A 14698-nucleotide genomic window follows, 5' to 3' on the forward strand; every position below is an offset into this window, starting at 1 on the left:
TGCATGAGGTTCTTTTGAAGAAGCAAACATTGAAAGCATTTGTCTTCCTTTTATTTGCATTCAGTAAGGAAATACAAACATATCCTTAACAATGTGTTTTAGCCATGGTGTGTAATAAACTTCCCAGTCCTCTTGACATCACTGCAGAGAGAGTGGAAAAGCTGATGTGTGTTGGAGCTAGAACATTTGATTCTTTGCCACCAGAAACTCAGGAACTAAAAAGTGGTGAGCAGGTGTTTTGTCCATTAACATGGAGTTTGTTTCTGTCTTGGTTTTACTTGTCTTTGAATCATAAGATGTGTGGAAATCTCTACTTAGATTTGTAATTACTTTACTTGCAGTATCTTTGTGGATGTTTGTCAGTGATGTGTCACAGTATTACGTGTTACTTTTAGGGCCAAACATTTTTCTTCATGGTTTTTAGAGAAAAAGCTGTATGTGATGTAAAGTCTAAGACTCTGAAACTGGAAATTTTGGAAGGATGTGAGGTTAATAAAAAGTCAGTTCCTATAAATTCATGGAAAGCCATAGTTTTGGCCATACTGTTGGGAAAAGAAAATGATGCAAATAATTTTCTTTTGTGTTTCTTCAGCTTTTATGAAATGCAGTAGTGAAGGAAAAGCCCCTGTTATTGTCTTTGTTTCCAAAATGTTTGCTGTTGATGCAAAGGCACTACCACACAATAAACCAAGGTAAGAAAATGGAACATTTTAGACCTGAGAAGGTACTTCACAAATTCTTAAGATGCAATAAATTCTTTTCAGGAAGAAGAGATTTTCTAAGTCAGTTCAGCAGATGATCTGTTTAATCATATTAGATGTAGAACATTTAGCAAGTTTGTTGAGAACGAATTTGTTGGAGAATAGCATTTTTTTTGTTCCAAATACATCTTCCTGATGCATACATTGTATGCCATCTCAGAATGTTTGGTTGAGGATAGGATTGAGCTGTAATCCTTTATTAGTTTTTCAGTAAGCATGGCACGGTCATAACAGCTTGTGTTTGTACCAAGAATCACTGCCCATCAAATCTGGCATAACAGCTGAGCAATCATCCACTCCATTGCAAGTGCAAAAAGAATGGGACAATTGAAACAATCTACACCTTGACTACATTTTGCAGTAAACTGAAAGGTGTTAATACATTTCAAAAGATTTTCTTCTGGGAGGTTGGGAAGAGTTTTTACTCCAGATTTGTATGGTTTAATGGTCATCCTATTTTCTTTGAGGGACACAGCTTTCCTGATTTCATTTCCTTGACATACTGAACTATGCTCTTAGCTGAAGCCATCTCCTTTTTTACAGAAGAAATGCACTTTTCTGATGAGTGTGTAAAAACAGGGTTCACCTTAACCTTTCATCTCTCTAAGCCTCTGTAGCATCTTCAGTAGTCAACTTCTGTATTGAACTGTCTATGTTTTTCTGAGGTTGTCACTGTAGAGTGAAGCTGTGTAGAAAATACTAATCTTTTCTCCTAAATTAGACTGATTGTGACTGTTAAACCTTTTGTGCCAGAAATGTTACTGCTGATGTAGTAATCTTTGAAAGCTTTACTGCTACCTTAGGTTTTTCACATACTTTCTAGATTTACTTTGCTTTTTTCTTACCATGCTTACCTATGAATCTTACACCCAAAATCTTTCTTGCATGAAGTTTGAATTCAGGGAAAGATGAATTGCACGTTGACCAGACAGTAGGTGGTGCAGTTTTGCTTTGAGTTCTATCTTTAAATGTCCCTGAAACGAGTTCTTGCTCAGGTTCTGGTGTAGCACAGCAGTGCTATTGCTGCTCTGTCTGCTTGAATGGTTATATACTCAGTTACCAGAGATGACTCCACTGAGGCTGTCACTTTCTGGCTGTTCTGTCACTCATATTGTCCTGTTCTCTCTCTCTTTTCTTTTTTTTAAGGATTGAGGTAGTTTGATGTGATGAAGCTATAGCATAAAGCCAAAGGTGGCATTTACATACACCTGACACAGAAAGTCTTGGATGCATTTTCAAGATTTTAGTAAAATTAAACCAAACACCAAAAAAATCTATCTGCAGCAGTTCCTGGTTGGTTTTCTTGTTTTGTTTTTTTTCATTTGCATGTCAGTGCTCTGCCTCATGGATGAATTCTCCTTCCATGTTTGCCCTAATTTTCTTCTTACACATTTCTTTGTGGTTTTTTTAGTATTCTCCTTAGTCATTCACCTTGAGGAAAGGAACAATTTTACATTTGTGGTTGTATGCCACATGTTAAACTGTTACTCTTTTGAAAGAAAGAAAAACTTCTTCAAGAGGGCAAAAGAAGAATTTGGAAGAATTTTGTGGTTGATGATGAGTGTATGGCCAGCTCTGTATATTTTTGAGGAGCCGTAACTGCATTCTTGTGTAGTTTGATGTTTGACTGCTGGACCTATCTGCTGGGTCATTTGCATCCTTTGGGAGGGGCATCAGTATTTTTAGGCATGTGAAAAATCTGAGATTTTTTTTTTTTGTAAGATTTATGAAACTGTTCTACTCCAGAGAGGAAAAAAAAAGTAGATCCATGCTACTTTCTTTTTCTTTCCTTTTGTAGTGTAGTATTGGGTACCTTCTAGTAAATTTCTTAGAAGCTACAAATTGACTTTGCATTTCTTTATAGGCTGCCTTATTTCTGCCATCTGCTCATAGTACTTCTTAAGCATAGAGTGGGAAAAGCAAAAAGCTCTTCCAAGTCCTGGTTGTACAGTAAATGATCACAAAGGTTGGATTTTTAATTAAAAGAACCTCCTTTTTGAGACTGGTGTTGGTAACTTTAAAAATTAATAGATTCCATAGTAAACTTGCTATGGTATTGCTTTTACTGTTTAAATAACAAAGTTTGTCATCTGTTACAACACTGGAATACATGGGGAAATAATTTCCTGTCAGGTTACAACTGTTTGACAGTTTATCTTTCTTTGGAAAGATTTGAAATTTGGCTTTTATGTGGTACCAGTATGTCCCTGGGGTTTTTAATCAGGTTTTCTACAGAACCAAGAATTGTATAAATTATGTCCTGTCATGCAGTTTATTCTGTCCAGACTTCTGAAATTACTTGTTATTTCCAACCAAATCAGACAAAGTTGCACATTTGCTGAAAATTGATGACTGGGCAGAGTAGTCAAACAAATTGCGACCCCTGGTAAAACAGGGTAGTGTAATTGCCTTCACCTTAGGTAGTTTAATATCTAAACCAAAAACCAGTAGAAAAAAATGGACCATATTAGCTTCTCTTGGAGACTGTTGCTTTGGTTATCTGATGATGCCTGTGGTTATTTATTTTTAAGTATTGCTGTGTGCAGAATTGGGTGTGTATTCAGCATGTGCTGTTTCTTTCTCTGCTCTCTACCAGTGTTTTATGTTGATATGCACCCTGAACCAGAAGGGCTGAGAGTAGGCGTATAAAAAACCCCAACAGAGTCTGGCATTTAGATACAGAGTATAAATGTTCCAGTTTGCTCTTCCTGAGGGTCAGAATTCTGTCTTTATCTAACCCAGTGTAAAAGAGAAATATTTAGTAAATAGTTACAATCACTTTCAAGGAGTTTTAGCTGTTGCTGTGTGTATTTATTCTGAAATACTGAGGTGAAATCCTCGACTAACTCAGTAGGGCTCCCTATATAAATGTCACAGTCATGTCAGCAATATGAAGCAAACCATCTATGCTACTTCAGGCCCATCATTCTTACAGCCCTGCTGAATAATATGAAGAAATAGAGTACCCTAAAGTAATTCTATTTTTACTTTTGTGTGCTAATAAAGACGTATCTATTGACCAAATAGCCTGTGCACTAAAGTTGTATTTCATGACTGCACATGGGGATTTAAGACATATATACTCTTACCATTTTCCTCCAGAAAATATGAAAGTTACATCTGTGATGGTTTAAAACTGTCTTTTTAATTTTTCTTCTCAAAATTCAAGCAGAGAAAGTGAAAGAATGTAAGTAAGTCACTATTGGGTGTAAGAAAGCAAAATAATGATTATTCTAAACTGTGCATCACAGACAACATCTTTCTTCTCAGTCAGCTTGAAATGAAGATATTTATTTTCCCTTAGGTGTCACAAATGAACAGGTACTTCCCCATACAGTTTTATATGAAATTGTGATGATAATTATTTCTTGGTTTTGTCACACAGTTTGTTTGCATGTCATAAGCCAGCAGATTGTATAGTACTTCATCTATTTCACATTTCAAACAAAAAAAAGTATTGAAAAAAAAAAGTAAATCTTGTGATTTTTGCCCAGGCTTCATCCAAAAAGACATTGCAGAGTCTTGATCAAAAGAAGAGAACATTTGTAAAGCTCTGAGCTCCATAAGAAATTACTGTCTCCTTGCATGTAAATTTGAATTTGGATAATTTCCAGTTGTTCATTTTGTGTATATGCATTTATTTCTGCTGTGATTTGCCTGGTGCTTTCAATTGCAATAGAAAAAATGGAAAATCAACTTAGTAGTTGTACATTAGTTTGTGAATGGAAGTAGTTCCATAGACGTTAAGGAGTTGAATCCAGAAATTAATGAACTTCGGAGGGATTAGGAAGATCACTGTTAATTCTCTATGCTGAATTGCAGCAAACAAGCTGCAGTTGAGAGAGCTGTCCTTAGGGATGCTGTTGTCAGCAGTCTTTGAGCTGTATGGAAAGAAGAGAAAGTATTCTCAGCCACTTACAAAATACTGTTCGTGGCTTGGGAGATGTATCATAGACACTTGTTGACAGTAGTGTCACTCTTTTGGAAATCAGTTGATACTCTGACTGTGGTATTTCCTTTTTAAAATGGTCTGAAGGTTAAAAGGTTAAAAAAATAAACATAACCTTTTCTTTAATAATCAGAGGCCAAATATATGTCTGAGGTTTTTGTTTTGGTTATTCACTATGAATTTTTGAAATGTTTTGGAATGAAGTCTCTCTTTGATAACATTGTACTCAGAGGATCGATGGATGGCATGAAAGAAGTTTAATTGTCATTCAGGCTGTACTAAATGAGTTTTCCCAGGGGAATGCAGGAATAAAGAAGTTAGCAGTAGCTTGCTTCCCTGACCTGCAATCTGATGCTGCACGTTAATAGTGTGTGTTATGCTTTTCTCCAGGTTGTTATGAGTTAACCATAGTGTGGTTACCCATCTGTGTCAGATCTTGTGCCTGGTTCATGTGTGCAGTGTCTAGATGCCACAGCATTTCTCTGGTGCTAGAGAATCTCTCTTTTTCTTTCTGCCAGAATTTTCATTTACTGTTTTTTTTTTTTTTTGTGTGACTGCATGGTCCCATTTTTTTTTTCCTGCCAATATTTTGAGGCTGTAGATCCTTTCTTACGGAGTGGATAAATGGGAGGGAAGAAATATGGTAGGGAAGGAGAGGAGATAATCTTTCTTCTGTGTTGGGCAGCATTTGTTCTGAATTTATTTTCCTTGGGATTGCTTTTGCCAACTGGAGAAATTAAATAAATCAGGGTATAATTTAAAACTGGTTTTATTGCAGATCTAGTATCTTATGTGCATTAATCTTGTTCTGTGTTCTGCTTGAGCATGTGACAATTCTATATAAGGATTTACCTGACAACATTATATTTTTGTGGTTTCTAATGATACTACTGGGAGTGACTGACAGAAAGGATGGAAGTCTAGGTTGTACCTAGTAGCTGAAGTCCCACCCACACTCAATCTGCTTCTTATCAAATTGAGAATTTAATTAACTGTGCTTTAAGAATTTAATTAACTGTGCAACTGCATATTGCAACTTTCACCAGTGCATTCAGAATTTTAAGGTACCTTTTCCATTGGTAATTATGGCTGACACCTAAGTATACTGATACCTTTAAAAATATGATGTAAAGAGGGAAAAAAGCAAACAAACTTTTTTCTTTTACTCAGGGTTATTTGCAGAAATGAAAAGTATTTCTGGGCAATAAAATATGTTGGAATGCATACATGTGTCCTCATGTGTGTACTGTGCCATCATAGACTGCGTTTATGACACCCTTGGCTGTCACATCTGTACTTTCCCTATCAATCTCTCTCCTCTGGGAATTTCTTCAGACATTCCAAACCCTTAAATAGCTTTGAACAGCTGCCTTCAGAAAAGAAAATAAAAATTGTCATATGCAAGTTTTCTTCCCCACCGTCTGCTTTGCATTTCGTGTTGTTAAGCCTTGCTCTGGTTTGCAATAAAAGAAACAAATCAAATAGAAACAGTGCACTATCCCACGTTTCAGAGATGTATATTCTTAATTCTATCACAGTGATTGTCAAAAAGGTATTTTTTTAAGGGGGAAAAAAAAAGAAGAAAGCTTTATGTGAAGTTTGTAGTGGAAATTTTGCTTGCTTGCCTTTTCTATGACATATATAGTGTGCCTGCCATGTTCTGAGTTTTGAAAAATCTATATTTCAAATTCTATGCCTTTTTTTTTTTTTTTTCCCCTGGAAGCCTCTCTTAGGTCATTTGTAGAGAGATCTTTATGTGTACTAATTTGGGATCAAAGTAAGCATGATAACAGAGTGATTTCCTCAAGTTCTGAGAAGAATTTTGATAAAAACAAGGGTCTCATTAAGCATTTTTTGAAACTAAGTGTTTTGCAGAATGGGTTATGTGCAGAAAAGCATCCATATTGTGGTACAACAAAAAATCATACTGGCAATGAGTTTGTCTCAGCCATGTAATCTTTTCAGGCCTTTCTTCCCCTAATTAATGCAGTTAAAGGCAGAGTAAGCATCCACTAAGTTTGTCTGCTGGCTGCATGTCAAAACTTAAGTGATGGATTGTTTGCCTGTTTGGTGACTGTGGAAGAGCTGATGGGGGATGTGATTCAATCTTTTTATTTTTTATTAGAAATCATATTTCTGTACCTGTTCTGTGACAAGAAATATTACTGCTGTAGTGCTTCCCATTATTTTCTTCCTTTTATTATTCATCACGAATATTACTGTTCACAAAATCTTGAAATGTTTTTGAACTGAGGGAATTAGAGAGAGGAAGCAACTTGTCCAAGGCCACTAAACCAACAGGTGCTTTGGTTTTGCTGCAGTGTTCACCAGACTGTATGCTTGATACAATTCTCTGAAAGAATCCTAAACCATCTTAATACTATGAACTGTTGTTCCTGCCCAGTGCAGGCCTAAGGACACAGGATGTAGATGGGGTTTTGCTGTGGGATGATGTTCACCTTCTTGTCAAGATTTAGAACTTTATGATTAGTTTGTCTAGTTGTGTTGTACATGTTTTATGATAGAGAGAATTCTTCTGTTTCTTCTCTCAAGGTGGAACTCCATTAAGAATATTCATGTAATACAAATAAATAAATGCATTGGACATCATTTTTGCAATGAATTATTTACTAATTCTGGATAGCAGTCTGTATTTTTCCGTGGCTCCCAATGCAAAAAAAACCCCAAATTCAACAAGCCAAACCCCCAAAATAAAACAACAACAAACTAAAAAACAACAAGCTGAAACTGGAAGCATTCTAGTTCCATGGAAGAAAAAAAGCATCTGCATAACTTAGCTGTTTGTACCCTGACTGACTGCACTTTACTTGAGAAATTGTCGCTAGGGAAATTACTAAACAAAATAGATTATTCTTAACGGAATCTGTGGTGATTCTAGCAGGGTCACAAGTTCAGTTATTTTATATGGGAAATTAATTGAAACAGGGGGGCAGTTAGAGAAGATGACTTGTATCTTAAATTAATTTTCTTGTTTGGATTTCATGAAGTTAGCAGATAATTTCATATCACAGGTATTATGTAGGGCCAGATTTAAAAATCAAACGGACAGTTTCAGGCACTGCTGTTTGATTTCGTGTATGTGGAACTCACTCTGCTATTTAAAATGCTTGAAAACAGTTTTGTGTAAAAACAAGTCTGTTTATATTGCCTTCTGTAAGAATGAGAATTCTCAATGAGAATTCCAATCAGTGGGTGGAACTTGACTTACTCACAATAAGTTTAATACTGTGTCCTGTTCCTAAACGTGGTAGAGGAAGAGTTTGCTAATTTTAGCTGACTTAAAATATGCAGAATGCCTTTTGTCTCCATGATACTGTGTAGGTTTTTAATGATGTCAAATACAGTATTCTGATTGCTGTGACTTAATTGTTTTGAAATAAATGACCTTTCCAAATGCTGCTGTTTTAAAATACAATGTAGGCCTTTAACTCCAGAAGAAATAGCTCATCGGCGTGAGCTTGCAAAACAAAGGCATGCAGAAAAATTGGCAGCAAATCAAGGAAAGGAGATGGCAGAAAAGCCCCAAAGTGAAAATTCATCTGAAGTGACTGGGACCACTGGTGATACAAAAGGTATGTAATGCTCTACTAACTATTTTTCTCAGTGGATGTCTAGTAGTACAGTCTAGATGTTGTCAAGGGGCTGTGTACCTTACTAAGAGTCATCCACCTGGCAGTCCACACAGTTCAACAGATGAATCTGAACTGAGAATGAGGAATGATTTGTAAGAAAGCTGATAGTTCATAAATGCTGTAATAGTGCCATGGATACCTGTCCCTATAGCCTGTGCTTGGTCTCAGGACGTGGAGTAGGTAAAGATAGATGATGCTTGAAGGACATGCAGAAAAATTAAATGTTCTTTTCACTACAAGTAGAATGGTGCAGGGATTGATGTTCGCCCTTGTCTATGGGGTAGAAAGATTCAGGTTTCTTTAGCTTACTGCTAGAACCTTCTTATGCATTCACTGGAATACTTTATGCCAGTGTAACTAATTCCTTTAAGCTTTTGAGAGTAACTGTTTCATGAAAAACAAACAAAAGCCTAGTAACAAATTGATACAAAAGCAGGGTGTAGGCAGTAGGGCTAGATTATGAGTTACGATGGGATGTTCTTGCTGTCTTTTAATGTGTCCCAGATGTGATAGGATAATATGTCATTGATTTTTTTATTTTCTTCAGATGATGAGGCAGAAACTGCTTTTATATTTTTTTTTTCTGTGGTTAGGTGAGGAGCAACAGCCTACTGGTCAAGCAGAGATCATGACCTCAAAGGCAATGAAACAGGAAGCAGAGAACAAGGAGTCTTTCATTGCTTTTGCTAGAGTGTTCAGTGGTGTGGTGCGAAGAGGGCAAAAGATATTTGTTTTAGGACCAAAATATGATCCTGCTGAGTCTTTGCATAAGGTAAGAGGTGTCAGTGAACTATTACCATAACTTGGGATTGTTTTGAAACACTAATGACTTAAATTCTTATACACTGCTCACTCAACAAATAATAATTTAAAAAAGTTCAACCTAAATGATTCTCTGACTTCCAATTTAGGTAATTGCAGTAGTAGCTGGTTGTGTCTAAATTTAGTATAAATCTTAACATTTCCAAAATAGTTTAAGTACAGTGTTACATTAGCTAATAATAAATCCAGTGTGTGCATACCGTGATTCAAAGAAAGCTTGTGAAGCCAAAGCAATGATTTTGGGGAACAGAAAGGTACATAGTGGTGAAAAAAAAAATAGTGTTAAGTGTTTTCAGATTGTGATCGTAGAATTTCATTACTCATGAATTTACTTTAAAAGACTTGTTTTATCAGGGACAATGAAAAGTGATCTAGGAGTAGCACACACCTAAAAATTACCAGAGAAAGCATTATGGTGTATTTCTTTAGTTTCATTTGCTCCTTTGCCACAAGACTGTATTTTTGTAAGGGGGAAAAATGATTTTCAAGTATATAGGAGTTTTTAATATTTATGGGAATTAAAATGCTTTAGAATGTATTTCTTAGCTTTTGAATGCTAGGAGGTTTTGAGGGACAGGTTTTTACCAGTACTGAGCGATAAATACCCAACACTGATTGTTTCACTCTGTGTAGCTGTCATCACAATGCTCCCCTACAAATGATCTGCCATTAATACCTCATATGACTTGCTGTACATTAGAGAATCTCTACTTGCTTATGGGAAGAGAACTTGAAGATCTTGAAGAAGTACCTGCAGGAAATGTTTTAGGTAAGATGTAAATAGTATTAAATTTCCTAGAGCTTGAATCTTTGTATCATCCAGGATGGACTGAGATTGTTTTGATGTGATTAATAATGAGAAAACTTAAATAAGTCTGTTTTTAGGTATGTTATATGTGCAAACCTGAAGGCACTCTAATTAAACTGTGATTTCTGTGAACTTTGAATTCTGTGGAAGGGAAAAGATGCATGAATAGGACAAAATTAGGGATTGTGTGATTGGAGCATTGCCAGGTAAGCAGAGCTGCTAGGAATTGCCAAAGGGAGGAATAAGGTCTCATATTTCATAAATTCCAAGGATTATTTATAATATTTTTCCCAACAGTGGAAATTCTGTTGTATGACTTGTCTAGTGATGTGGATAACTGTAGTTTTATTTATGGGTCTGCTAGAACCATGGTGCTAAAAATTAGTTATTTTATGGCTGTGACAAATTGTGAACTTTGTCCATACACGAGTCTTTAATTCATGTCATCCTAATCATCAAGTTATGTATGCTCTCTTGTGCTGGATTCTGAGCTGCTTTGACTCGAGTGTGAACTGCATTCTTCGCTGGTTTTGTCCTTCTTTTATCTTTTTTTTTTTAATATCAAAAGTAACATTCGGAGTTGAGAAAGTGTAACCATTAAACATTAATTGGTTCTTTATTTTTTTATTCTGTGAATGAAAATATAGAAACTACAGCAAAGCAAGGTGTGTTTTTCATGTCTACTGTCTGATCTTCAGAAATTTATAGCAAATACACAGTAAATTAAAAATAGGTATGCTCTGTCAGGGTTGCAGTTTGTTAATCTAAGCAGTTAATTATTCTGGTCGCTTTTAGCATGAGCTTAGTGTTCAAGGATGCAAACAGTTGGTGAATTTAGTTTTATTTGGAAGCTTAGTATTTTTAAATTCTGAATTACACCTTAATCTAGTCTGATGCCCAAGTTGACCATTTCAAGAATCAAAATGACTGTTTACCTCAAAAACTGATGAAGAGTTAAGAAAAAAACCTGCCCCGAAACACTGCAGTACAAGTGAAAAGATACTGTCTTTGTGCTTGCCAAATAATAATACTCCTGTAGCTGCCTTCTGCAGAGAAAAATACATTATGAGAATTATATTATTCTTGTTAGGAGTTGGACCAAATCTCAAAAAATGTTTTTGTGAGTGATTAAATCTACCAAAAAAGTAAGTAGTTGCCACTGCTGAAGGGTACTGTTCAGTGGGGTCTGGCTCTTCCATAAAGAGAGGTGTATTGAGTAATGTAAAAGTTCTAATGGGGGGGACAAGAGTTGTTGTATTTAGAAGAATTCATTGAAATTTCAAGTTCAGAACTAACAGTCATAGCTTTTAGCCAGACTATGTTGCTATTTCATCTCTTACCTAGAGTCTCTGTGTATACTGACAGAACAGGTTTTCATTTTTACCTAGAATGTAGAAGCTGAAGTATATATGGTGGCTTTTTTTAACCTCACGTAATTTTCAAGAATATTTAAAGCTAAAAGCCTTTAATACCTTCTTGTTCATTTGTTTCTCCCATTTCACTGTAAAGCTGCATTATTAATTCACATAAACTCAACAAACACCTTTAGTGATTTGACATTGATTTACCACACGCAGGAGAAAATGCAGTACATGTATGTGAAAGGAGTCTGTAACAGATGTGATGCAATACTTTTATTATTCCAGTTAGTAACAAAGATTTCTGTCTCAGAGGTCATTTATCTTCCAGCTTTATAGCATACCAGCAGCAATTTCACTCCAGCCATATAAGGAAATTGCTTGTAGATTATCTAGCAGTTTAAGGATGCTTTTCTGAAAGCTGTGTAGTTTTACTGTGTATAATTAAATTATTGCCATAAGGAATTCACAGTTAAGCATGACTGCCTATTTCCACTTTAAAACTTATGGTATAGAGGTTTGTTGTTATTGTTGTTGGTTTGGTTTTTTTTCCTCCAAGGACCGTATGTTTTTTTGTTGTTGTTGTTGGTTTTATTTTGCTACGTTTAGTGTGTTTTTTACAAGGGAAAATCTGCTTGGTCCCAGTGAGCAGCCTTTTTATCCTTTACTTTGGCTTATGCAAAGGTTTAATGATCAAAGATATGGCTTGATAACATAGGTTGTTTTACTGAAGATTAAAATACTTAATCTCTTGTGCCTTGTGTTCAGTTAATACTAATCTCCTTTCAGTTGCTAAAAATCTGGAAAACTCATAGCAAAATATTTTATGAGGGGAAAGGTAATGAAGCATACTGTATTTGAACTACAAAGCTGTCACACCAACAGAAGTCAAGAACATCCAGTCACAAAGCAATACTATGGCCTTATCTAATACACATAGCCATTCCAGCAAGCTTGGAGGGATTTTTACTGCCAGTGTTGAGTTCCTGGAAGTTAAAAGAAAACATGAGTTAGTTCGTATTGCACGTTTGCAGCTCAAATGTTCTGTCAGAAGTATTTGTCAGAAAGCTTTAAGCAGTCTGTCAGTTTCAAATCATATGGCAAACACAAAACACTGCCTCCTTCCACAGAGCAGTTAATAATTTTTCTTTATGGTCTCAGTGACTACATTTTTTTTGTAGTCCTTGAGTAGGAGGTAAAATATGATTTAAAATAAATTACAAAGTTATTGAGGACCAAGGATAATAAAGTCTCTGTAATAAATATTTTTTCTAAAATTATTTGTCAGAATATTCTTTGAAATGACTGAAATTCTTGTCTGACGAAAACACCTGGTTTGTAGAATTTGCAATTTAGAAGCTCTATTGAGTTCTCCACTCTGAGAAATAGAGGAGTATGTGAACAAAATGTTTTCTGAGAGAGTACTCTGTTTCCAAGTGAGAAATACTTTGTCTAAATCAGGACTATCACACCAGTAAGTGTTCTGAAGCATTAGTAAGTCTGTATTCTGGGGAATGAAAAAGGAAGAGGGGATGGCTGATTAACTTATTCCCATGAAAGAATCTTTCTCTCTTTAAATATACATAAACATATATTTATGTATTATATTTTTTAATATAATATAAATACACATGCATACACATATATATGTATGTATGTATGTATTTGTTTGCTTATTTAAACCAGGCAAAGGAAAAGCCTAATTTTCTAACACTTGTTTTGATATTTTGTGGTTGAAGACAATAAAAAGAATTTAGTGGATAATCCCCAAAGTGGCAAAGGAAAAATTAGAAGGCAATATCCAAGGGAAAAGTAATTTGGCCTCGTAAGTAAAGACACCCTTCAGATGCACATAATAGCTTCCTTCTCCCCTCCTCTGTTATTTTTCTTGCTGTGTGGTAATTGAAGGCAGAATGCCTTTTTTTGTTCCATACAAAAAGGAGGGAGGGGAGTTAGTAACAAAAACAGCTGATGGAGGTAGTGTAAAAATACATTTTTAAATAGGCAAAAAGAAATTGTGTTTTTTTTGAGGTGGTACCGTGCACAGATGAAAGGCCTGGGACTCCTGTACTGGATAGGGACTCTTTTTTTCAGAAAACACTGGTTTAGGTACTTGTAGAAGTGCAAACATGTTTAGGTACCTGTATAAGTGAATAATGTGGAGTTGTTTTCAACTTGGTGATGTGTTTTTCTGAATGAATTACTGGAGAAGCATCAAGCAATATATTTTTGTTGACTGGAACAGTTTGTCTCAAAGCATTTTGCGTGTGCACAGACCTGAGTTCAGAGTAACATCCATCTTAAAGTTGACATGTATATTGCTTTTTATCCACAGTTAGAACAACAGTGTTGTGTTTGCTAGCATGCAAGAACCAGATTTTTCTTAGGGCTCCCTATATGACTGTTTGAAGCGTTTTTTGTGTTTTGTCAAATACTGTTAAAAGCGAAGCTTTTCCCTTACCATTAGATTGGTAGTGCGTTAATGTAATGCTCATAAGAGGCTAGATGATTTCCTGAGTGTTTTCAAAAGCTTAGCTATGTGCATATCAAGTGTTCTGCCAATTAAGAGCATTTGTTTCTTTAATTATCAAATGACGTTGTTACAAGCAAGCATCACTCGCTGTGGACTGACTTCTAGCACAGCAGACTGCTCTGCATCTTTTTTCCATGTCTGAAATGCTTGGTTTCCCATACAATATTCTTTTATATTTTAATTCTTTATGAAGCACATACAGAATTCTTGACATGTAAACAATATGACGTGTTACAGCTTCATACTTGGGACTTTTTGTTCCTTTCCAAATATAGGTGCCATGCAGTTAGCTTCAAGAGTTGATATGAAATAGTATAGCTAACCTCATTACAAGGTGTCTGACAGGCATTTTGTTCCTTTAGGACTTCATCAGACAATTTAGGAGCTTTTAATAAGCAGCCTCTGTTAAGAGCAAAAAGCAGCTGCAAGCAGCGATGCCATTTTAAAAGCCCAGAATGGTTTTCTAGGACTGATGCCAACTAGCAAGCATTACCACCTTCTGTGAAAGCCCTAGGAACAGTCCTGCTGTTGCACCAGCCTTTTAGTTCTGTGCAAACATTTGGTGGGCTAATTTAACTCTCTGAATCAGTAATGTGATTATTTAAAAAGAAAAAAAAAAAAAAAGGTAAAAATTAAAATAGCCGGTTTGAAGCGATTGCAGCTGCTAGGGCTGTGTCGTATCGGCGTGCTGAGTGACCACAGGAGGGCAGTCTTGCGCAAGAGGTCAAGGGAATGAGCGGAAACCGACGAATGGAACAAAGACATCCTCGAACCTTTGCCTTCCCTGTTCGAATGCTTACAGTTTCTATCACTA

The 14698-nt window shown here is 35.8% G+C and overlaps 1 protein-coding gene across 2 annotated transcripts in view; it reads left to right on the forward strand.

The window, feature by feature from the left end:
- EFL1 (elongation factor like GTPase 1) overlaps positions 1-14698 on the forward strand; it is a 57110-nt gene that overhangs the window by 7106 nt on the left and 35306 nt on the right. For both annotated transcript variants that reach the window (XM_054388044.1, XM_054388045.1), the window contains 5 exons: positions 103-225; positions 593-692; positions 8152-8303; positions 8957-9144; positions 9819-9954. In XM_054388044.1, coding sequence (XP_054244019.1) covers positions 103-225; positions 593-692; positions 8152-8303; positions 8957-9144; positions 9819-9954 — 699 coding nt within the window. The remainder of the gene's footprint in view (positions 1-102; positions 226-592; positions 693-8151; positions 8304-8956; positions 9145-9818; positions 9955-14698) is intronic.

The sequence above is a fragment of the Indicator indicator genome, chromosome 16, assembly GCF_027791375.1.
Source record: "Indicator indicator isolate 239-I01 chromosome 16, UM_Iind_1.1, whole genome shotgun sequence".
NCBI lineage: Eukaryota > Metazoa > Chordata > Aves > Piciformes > Indicatoridae > Indicator > Indicator indicator.